Source organism: Silurus meridionalis, chromosome 29 (assembly GCF_014805685.1).
Source record: "Silurus meridionalis isolate SWU-2019-XX chromosome 29, ASM1480568v1, whole genome shotgun sequence".
Classification (NCBI taxonomy): Eukaryota; Metazoa; Chordata; class Actinopteri; order Siluriformes; family Siluridae; genus Silurus; species Silurus meridionalis.
In genome coordinates this window covers 6,556,500-6,566,529 of record NC_060912.1, presented here as the reverse complement: position 1 = coordinate 6,566,529, position 10,030 = coordinate 6,556,500, and the positions used below count along the sequence as shown (strand labels likewise).

The window sequence follows — 10,030 nt, the reverse complement described above, 5'->3', positions numbered from 1 at the left end:
TCCAGAATGACAATGCCTGTGTGCACAAAGCAAGCTCCATTAAGATATGGTTACATGGGTTGGAGTAGAAGATCTTAAGTGGCCTGCTGTAGAACTCTGACCTCAACACTAGTGTAAATCTTTAGGATGAATTGCAATCCTGATTGCACCCGAGTGCACATGTATAGGTCTGTTTGTTCTAGTTTGTTTTGTGTTGCCTCGTGTTAACTTACTTTGTTATATTTAGCACCTTGGTACTGAAGGAACATTGTTTTATTTCACTGTGTTCTGTATTGTATGTGCTGAAATGACAGTAAAGCCTTTTGACTTGACTTGACCTTACATCAGTACCTTACTTTATTAACACCCTGGTGGCTGAATGAGCACAAATCTCCACAAGCACACTCCATACTATAGTGAAACATTTTCCCAGAAAAATGCAGGTTATATATTCTTTCTGTGAATGTCAATTTCTTATTTTTTATACTACCATCAGTTTTTTTAAATAATTATTATTTCTAAAAAATCTAACTGTCTGAAAATGGTCTCCGCAGACACTCACCCACTAACAGTAACCATTAAATATTGCTTGGGGTGGCAGTAAATCAACCCAAAGAACGCTGGATATGAGGTAGAAATGAACCCTTTATGAAATGTCAATACATCACAGCGCACCCTACACCTACAATCACACCTAGGAGTAATTGATCTGTTTTTGAGAAGTAGAAGGAAAGTGAAAAACCTGGGAAGAAACCCATGCTGATACAGTACATTGGGAGAACATGAATGCTATCACTAGCACTGACAGTAACCCGAGGATCACACCAGGGCTTTGATGGACCACAGTGCTGCTCAAAATCCAAAGATACAAGATACAAATCAACACTTTTTTTTTTTACCTTGAGGTTCTGGGAATAAAAAAACAGCCCAAGCCAAATCCCACTGTTAACTAAATATTAACTAAAATTGAATCCACTGAAAGATTATTAATAGAAATACTGAAGGCCATCGAACTCATGTGGTGTGGTTCTTGATTTTCATAGCCTTCAATGTTCATTGAGCTTTATGCTATGCAGCCATGTATATAAAGATGGTAATGTGTTTTTTAAATGGCTCCATGGCATTGGCCCTTAACCAGCCAACTGAGCTTTACTTCCACAGCTGAATTATTAGAAATTGTTTTTATGCTGCAGCTTGTTCATAATTAAGTCTGGCCAGCAACCAGGTAATGTAGATACGAACTATTTCCAGTGCATCCCCCCATTCTGATTCTTATATTTCTTGAATATATAAATAAATAAATATGGTCCCCCTTTTGCTGCCAAAAAACAGTCCAAGCATTTTCTTCAGCAGTTTGAGCTACAGAAGTTCGTCTGTCGGATCAGACCACACGAACCAGCCTTCGCTCCCCACGTGCATCAATGAGCCTCGGCAGCCCACGACCCTGTCGCTGGTCCACCACTGTTCCTTCCTTGGAGCACTTTTGATAGATACTGACCACTGCAGACCGGGAAATACAAAACAAGAGCTGCAGTTTTGGAGATGCTCTGACCCAGACGTCTAGACGTCACAATTTGGAGTTTGACAAATTCAAATCTTTAAACTTGCCCATTTTTCCTGCTTCTAATACATCAACTTTAAAGACAAAGTTTTCACTTGCTGCCTGATAAAACCCACTAAATAACAGGTGCTAACAGGAGTTAACCAGTGTTATTCATTTCACTGGTAATGTTATAATAAAAACTCACCTGTTCAGGGTAGCTTTTATGTGATTTTGTATTATTTGTGACTTACTTTTATTTTTCTAATGATTAATTTTCCTATACATTTTATTATTACTTTTTTTAATCTTTATTTAATTTTTTTCTCTTTTATGCTTGAAAAGCGCTTAGACACTACTTTCATATAAAATAAAGATTATATTATATTATTAGGGTCAATGTTATGCAACCTACACAAACATTCCCATTCACGTAATTTTAATTTAGACAACGAACATGACGAACGCTTTTTGTTTAAATTCGTCTTTATTACATTTAGAGTATTATAAATAAAAAAAAGTGCTTGAAAAAAATTCTAAACTTTTGTACAACCATATACAAAAGACTGCCATTGTGCCAAATAACATGGAAGCAGTTCCTCAAGCTAAACAAAGGACTCAATCCTTACTCTTCATATTGAAACAACAAACATACTGTACATAAATACAGGTTAGGGACCTGAAGCAAAAAAAACAACAAAAGAAGAAAAAAAAAAAACACCTGCAGTCACATTGCATACATTTCATGCTAATGAAGAACATATTAGCAACGGTTTATGCTAGCGTTCGTGATGTTTCACTCGCCATGACTGGTCGTTAGCCACTGAGGTAGTAGACTCTGAAAGTTCCTGGTATTATTTAAAGAGAGAATTTATTTAAGGAATCATTCATAGTTGTAAGAAAGATGGTTCTCTCTTCAGGCTACTCATTTGACCTTTCAAAGTAAAATAACTTCTCATTTATGAGTCGGGTACGTCTGCTGTGACTGTGCTGCTTTCAGCTGGAAGGTTTCACAGCTTATGTTTTGAATGGTGTTGACGGAAAAGGGAACAAGAAACTTTCCAAAAGCACACACAAAAAAAAAAAATATAAAAACTAGATATTTATTTAAAATTTTAAAACTTTTCCAGTGCAGACCACTGAACGCCTTCCTTTATATACACCCGTTTCTTATAGTTCAAAACACGGGGTAAAAAATAATAATAATAAACTGTACAAGTATTTGACAGTAGGAGGCTGCAGTAAGTAGATTGTAAGTCTTGAGGTGTCAAGATTTCATGCAGCAATGGAAGGGAATTGAAAATTGGAGGGTTTAGCAGTGAAAATGACCTTCATTAAAACCTCAGACGTGTTTAGTGAAAATGAGCTGCAATAATCCGGCTTCCCTCTGATAAAACACGAAGCCACAACGCTAAGGTGCGAACGGTGGATTCTTCACGAATGGAAAGCTTTAAAGTCAGTAGCAAGAACACATTTCGGGAAAAGAAATTAAAATACTGTCTGCGTTTATTCCAAAGCCCTGGTTTTTGTTGAGGTCCAGCGGAACAGCTGGGAACGCTCGTTTATCATCATAAGATCAAAGAGTGGCTCTGGATTTTGCGGTAAAAAAAAAAAAATACGAAAAAGGTACAAAGAGAACTTTTCTGGACGTAAGAACGGAAACGGAAAACTCGAACGCCTTCATGTTAAGTAATTGCCCATCGCACAGGACCTACGCTAGCTAGCTCAGCATTAGCACTTGACAGTCACAGGCCGAGGAGGGTTCCAGCAAGTGTTTCCTCCAGGTCTTGTGAAGCCGGCTACATGCTATATCACGCACCAAGTGGACGCTTTGAAATATATACAAATGATTTTCACACACACCCAATGTTGATCAGAGTTACTGTAATGAACAGAGGACATACACAATGTTCCTTTTCCATTTTTGTTCTCCTGCACGCCCCCTATAATGGATAGCTGTGCTGTAGAAATGTTTAAGCTTTCTGTAGACTAGACCTCTGCTGGGAGTGTGGACAGATTTCTAAGATGTAATTAATACACTTTTCTCCATTCATTTCTTCCATTCTATTAATTTCTTCCCGGCTTGCCCACGCTGTTCTCTTTTCTCCTAATTGAGAAAGCGTCTGCAGCGCCGAGCCCCACAGTTGCAGTTCAGCTTGCTGCTGGCGTCTTCGATCGGGAATTTGTAGTCGTATGTCAGCTCCTCTCCGCGGTATATCTTCCTCAGCGCGAAGATCACGATGTGCTTCTGGCCTTCCACGTTGATAACCCTCGAGTAGCAGTTCGGCTCACACGAGTGGTTGATAAAGCGGGCTGCGTTGCCGTGCATGGTGGCGTCCACTACATCGAAGTCGTCGATGCGAAACATGTAGCAGCCGATGCCCTATAGGGGGCGACACAAAAAGAGAGAGAGATTAAATTATATACAATTATGAATAGCAGTGGAGTAACAGTACAAGTGTACCGGATGCAATCCTTGTTTTAAGTAAAAATCTGAGCATCCTCACAAACATATTACGCAGCAGACCACAAGTTTTATTCTCTGCCTCGCACATTGAGCGCAGTGTCTTTGTGGCCACTCGTTCTGCCTCTTCCCGGCATCGCCAAAATTGATTTTTTTACACTAGTCTGGCGATTCTTTTCCGTTTTATATACATCTGCTAGAATTTCTCTTAAAAAGAGAATAAAAAGTGAATCAATGAATAAAGGATGGAAGGAATGAATTCATTTATGAATAAATAAGTTGAAATGTAATAATAAATGTAAAAAAAAATAAACACACACACATATACACATCTGTATTGGCTAAATGGAGTCTAACAAATATAAACTTTCTTTCGGCTTCTCCCATTAGGGGGCGCCACAGCAGATCATCCGTATTCGTGATCTGCATGTTTGATTTGGCACGTTTTTACGCTGGATGCCCTTCCTAACGCAACCCTCCCAATTTATCCGGGCTTGGGACCGGCACTAAGAGTGCACTGGCTTGTGCAACCACTAGACCACCAGGGAACCCGGAGTCTAACAAATATAAACTATTTAATAAAATTTGTCCAATTTATAAAATTTTATTTAAATCAATTTATTCATTTCTATTTAATCAATTGAATTTGTGCCGATTTAATGGGTTACTCGATTTAATCAACTGTATCGCATTAATTATTATTATTTTTTTTTTTTTCGTTAAACCAAGCAGGCATTTTTAATTAAAAATTGTTTTAAAAATATGTAAACTGTTGTTCACAAATGTTAATAATAATAAGCAACGTTAATAAAAAAAAAAAAAACAACAACAACAAGCAATTGAATGTTTTGCATTTCTTCCCCATAACATCTCAAATCGCCTTTACATACTTTACTGCTGTAATAGTTCTCCCGCTTGTCAGTCAGGACCGAGCGAATGACAATCCCAGCGTACTCGATTACCATCTCTCCAGCTTCGATGTTGCGCTTGCAAAAGAGGCCACGCCCATGAATAGCAGATCTACCAAAATAAAAAAAGCGCACATCCAGTCTTAATGTACTCACAGCAATATCGTAGAGGCATGAATGCGCAGCTTAATATCAATTTACATGATTCCATCACATGTATTCAACACCCTCTACAGCAGTAAACTGAGGGGTAAAGAAAATGAATTGTTTTACCTGTAAACCCCGACGGCTTCTTTAGAAGTTTTTTCAAGATGTCTGAACCTCATCGCCATTGGCAACTCCGTGCTGGTTGCGCGTCTGAAATATTTGGAATTTGAAACAAACAAGATAAAAAGTGTAAATAAATCTCATTCCATTGACACATTCACACAAAGGGATAGTAGCTGTTTAATCTACACATTAAACAAGCCTTAAAAAAGAAAAAAAGAAAAACATTCTCTCGTTGCAAACTAACCTGCTGCATTTGAGCCTGACGTCATCCTCATCTTCATCACACGGCCTGCTCTCAGGAAGCTGGCGGTGTTGCGAGGCCAGGAAGTTAAACATGTCAAATGTGTTTTTCCTGCAGGATAGGAAACGAGAATTATGTATCAAAAAAATGCACCCATGACCCAAAAAAAAATGAAGAAAACCCAATGACAGATGAAGAAGGAACCAAAGTTTCTAGATATCCAAATTTAGTCAAATGTAGCTTCTTGAGGCAAATAAACCAGGTCACCAGGTCTATAACTGGATATTCCTTGGAATTAGTTAAATTATCATTCTCAAATAACAAGCAATGCGCCTTTAGCCAGTTTCCACCAATCCAATATCAAAATACAGAACTTTTTCCAAGACAGCTGACTATTTCTGTACCTTCCTTCCAACCTGTAAAATATTAGCGGTATAACGGTACACGTATTTCTACAGGACTGTTTTGCTGTTTTACGTGAGGAAAATAGTTCAAATCGGAGTTCCCTATTGAACATATTAAGAGGCGAAATGCAGATTTGTTTAGTCTCCGCCTCATGTCCCTGGCCATTTGATCCGTACCGGGAACATGATTTGTACTGCACAGGTGAGGTTCATATTGAATTAAAGATTTTGTGTTTTACAATAAAAACTATGAACATGCACTACATGAGCATAGCTAAGCTGGTGAGGTTTATTTAAAGTTGCACGTCAACTTTGAGGACAAAATGTTCATTTGCTGATAAATATCCCACCCACTAACAGGTGCCATGATGAAGAGATAATCAGTGTTATTCACTTCTTCGGCATATACTGTATATTACAGGCACTATAGGAAGCACACAATTGTATTGCATAGTCTTTGGATTGGGTATAAAACTTTTCCTTCACTGTCCCTGCATGACAGTGCCCCTGTGCACAAAGCAAGCTACGTGAAGCACCGTTGTTGGAGTGAAAGATCTTGAGTAACCTGCTATAGAGCTCTGACCTCAGCCATACTGAACACCCTTGGGATAAATTGCAACGCTGACTGCACCCCAGGTCTGAGTTGTTTTTATAAAACACCCTTGTGGCTAAAATGAGCACAAATATCCACTAACACACTTCAAAATCTAGCGAAACACCTTCCCAGAAGAGTGAATGTTGCTATAACAGCAAATTGGATCTAAGTGTGGAATGGGATGTTCAAAAAGCATGGACGAATCTTACGGTCAGGTGTCCACAAACCTCGTATAAACTTCAGCCCGAGCGCAGCCACTGGGGTTTATTGGGAGCTCTTCCTCTGCGTTTTCTTGCATGTGGAAACGGAAGCGATGTTTGTTGCACTGTGCTGCCCCCTGCAGCTGCTCTAGTAAATACAGCACAGCATGATGAACCACCCCCAGTAACCTGGCACTGTTTATTATGCCTAGTGGTAGCTGCTCAAGCCTGTAGACTGCCCGTGCCTCTTGGACACTATCCATGACCGCCTTCCAAGCCACTAAAGAGGATGAGAAAGGAAAACAACTGTGGTATGAAAACACTTCTGAGGAAAAGAAAAAACTTTCTCCAAGAACCCGTCAGCACATTTGTTTATTTATTAATAAACCCGCACTGCAGGAGTATTACTTACGTTCTATGCTATTGGCCTCCACACTGAAACCTTCATCACTAGTGATCCTGAACAATAAGTGTGGCCTGTCCTGACCCAAACACATATCCTCGTCGCTGTTGAACGGGGGCGGAGAATCTTCATCTGAGCTCCACCCTGAGATAAAAGGTTTGGTCATTTAGAAACACTCGACGATAAATAAATGACTACAAATAGTTGTCTTCACAATACCTGAATAGGTCCCCCAGTCATACAAGTCATTGTGCTTAGCGCCGATCCAAGCGTCGTCGTGATCGCTTTCGTTTTCTGGCGGTTCGAATGGCTCGCATTCTTTTGGAGTTGTTCTGTAAAAAAAAAAAAAAAGAGGGGACATAATGTGGTTTTAGAGACATGTCCTGTAATACTTGTACAATTCAGTGAGAACAAATAGCACACCTTTTGATTTCGGGATCTTTGGCTTCGTTACTCTTTGGTTCGCAACGATTTTCGACTTCAGGCTGCTTGAAATGCAGTACCTCTTTAATGGTTGGGGCTTTAATACGGACTCCGATGGATCTATAATAAAAGAAATGTCATTATTTTTTGTTTCAAGTCCAAAAGACGTTTAATCACTGGTCATAGACTTACTAACCGGTTTAATTCATCCTGATAGCTAAGAGCTGTCTGCTCTATGAGGGTGGGCTTGAAAGGTTTTAAACCAGTTCGCTCCGATACTGACGACACCCTCTTGACCCTGACCTGAGGCTTTGAATTGGACTGAGTGTTGGGCTTAGTCTGGCAATGCAATCCTTGAAATTGTTTAACCACATCCGGAGACTTTAGCGTATTAGCCTGTGGGTAAACCTGAACATGGGTTGGGCTCAGCACACTTGGCTTTGCCATGTCCCTGTGGCTTGCCATTGCTTTTTCAATTATAGCCTGTGCGTTGTCCCCTTGGATCCTTTCTAGCGCTGCCGTGCTTGGCGCAGACACATTGTTGAGCTTGACGGTGCTGGTTCCACTCGTAAGAATACCGCTGTTGTTCATCTGCACTGCTGAAGAGTTCAGAGGTAGTCTCCGGATCAAGAGTTTAGTCGGGGGTGCTGCGCCATTGGTGTACGATATTATATGGGTTGTTGGACCTTGGCTGGGATTAGCTTGCGATACTGGGGTCACCATGACCCTGGGGGCAGCTCTATTCACAAGGCTTTGATTGTGGATGATCTTGGCGATCTGGCTGATTTGGTTGTAAGAAGAAGAATTAGCATTCTGCAGCTGGTAACTATTGGTCTGTGGGTCCTTTACTAAAATTTGACAAGAGCGGTTGATGAGGAAAACTTTCGGATTAGTCAATGCACCAGTCACACTCGTTTTTGTAGAGGTAGGAAGGCGGATGGCAAGAGGTCGGCCCTTTGTTGCATCCTTGAGCTGAGCGTTCAGACCATTAATTATAGCTGGAGAGGAGGTGACCACATGGTTTCTTTGTGGAAAAACTGAGAGCGTAGGTGAGGCGGAAACAGTGTTAACGGGTAACGACAGAGGCAAAGACGTCACCGCAGGAACGGTCACTTTGACTACTCTGTTTAGGGTCATAGGCTGGGGGATGATAAAATTTCTATTTGAGGCTGATGTGATGATTCTCACTTTTCCACCACCGCTCAAAGACTGTATTTGTGGTAAGACAATCTGCTCTAGATCTTTTTTATTGTTAGCCAACATTGAAGAGTCGCACGTATTCGCCAAGCTGCCATCTTGAGCGGAGACTAAATTCACACTAGCCGGATCCAGCACCACTTCGCTGTCCATTAGAATGTCCTCCTGCCCGGCGAGCAGATCCCTGCTGGGGGTCAGCTGCATCTCCTGCACCGTTAAATCCTTCATAAGTGCATCTTCTTGTGTGATAGAGTCGACGATCACGTCACTACTCGTTTCAGATCCCTGAAATACCTCAGACATATTTGGTTCGTCACCCATATGTACCGATTCTGTCCCAAAGACCCTGCTACCAGAGGCTTTTCCAACAGGTTTCGATTGGTCCTGACTATGATAACTATTCTCTACATCCTGAGTACTGTCCTCTTCGCTGGCTTCACCTGGATCACTTTCTGAATTGTTGTCTGCTCCGTCCAGCTGTGAGATCGACTGCGATGTAGGAAGGAGCGTTAACCCTGTTTGTGCAGAATCCTTCGCAGAATCGCAAACTACTACTGTGCGAGAGAAATTGAAATAATGATCTGAGTCTTCGTTAGTTGAACCTTGCTCTATGTGCTCTTCAGGGGCTGAAAGGCCAGGAAAATCTTTCATTCTGGAGCCGTATGTACTGGCATCCGTGCCTGAAAGCTGATTTTCATCGATCAAGCCGTTTCCTTCTGTCAATAAACCGTGTCCTGGCTCTGCCACTTCTGCTCCGCTACCATGCTGGCCAAAGTGCAAGGCCACGTTCTCATTTAACAAAGCCTCATCAAATTCAATTTTCTCATTTAGCACTGAGGCAACAGCTACATCCGTGTCGGTATCAAATTGTGTTGAGAGCAAGTCTGGGTCTGACGTCAGCGGAACCGTCTCACCATCAAGCATGGAGATCCCTTCCTCCGGCATTCCAGCAGCGTCTTCCGGCTCTAAAGAAGCAGAGAAATCTTGAGGTACTTCCGCAGACTCTTGTGGCGTCGCCTTTAAAGGCTGCTGAATCTTTGGAGAGTGACACGGTGACAAGACGAACGTTGAAGGGGGGCTCGCGACCGCGCCTTGCCGAGGGGAGTACGCCGAAGTAGCCCCGGAAGGCGAGGAAGGAGGACGGCCCCTTCGGCGAGGTGACATGGGGTTTTCATGAGTGCTCAGTGGAGAGACAGGCGAACTAAATGACAACGATCGAGGATGAAGACCAGCGCCTGAGCTTAATTTCAATGGCCCAGAGGGGGATGTTTGGGTAGGTGAGGCATTTCGGCTGCGCAAGGAAAGCCTTCTTGACCGCCGCGTCTCGTCAAGATCACTGATGGTCAGGATGTGATGTGGGGTCGAAACTGCAGTTCCTATGAAGATGGGAAACCATGAATACAAAT

The 10,030-nt window shown here is 41.6% G+C and overlaps 1 protein-coding gene across 1 annotated transcript in view; it reads right to left on the bottom strand.

Annotated features, from left to right (window-relative positions):
• Window positions 1-1,987: 1,987 nt before the first annotated feature.
• The window catches only part of kmt2ba (lysine (K)-specific methyltransferase 2Ba), a 37,137-nt gene continuing 29,094 nt past the window's right edge, over window positions 1,988-10,030 (bottom strand). Inside the window, exons 29-37 of the mRNA XM_046843711.1 lie at window positions 7,624-10,000; window positions 7,428-7,547; window positions 7,224-7,336; window positions 7,014-7,148; window positions 6,629-6,881; window positions 5,406-5,513; window positions 5,165-5,248; window positions 4,874-5,003; window positions 1,988-3,902 (exon numbers count right to left, since the gene is read on the bottom strand). Of these exons, the coding sequence (XP_046699667.1) occupies window positions 3,627-3,902; window positions 4,874-5,003; window positions 5,165-5,248; window positions 5,406-5,513; window positions 6,629-6,881; window positions 7,014-7,148; window positions 7,224-7,336; window positions 7,428-7,547; window positions 7,624-10,000 (3,596 nt within the window). The 3' untranslated portion in view covers window positions 1,988-3,626. The remainder of the gene's footprint in view (window positions 3,903-4,873; window positions 5,004-5,164; window positions 5,249-5,405; window positions 5,514-6,628; window positions 6,882-7,013; window positions 7,149-7,223; window positions 7,337-7,427; window positions 7,548-7,623; window positions 10,001-10,030) is intronic.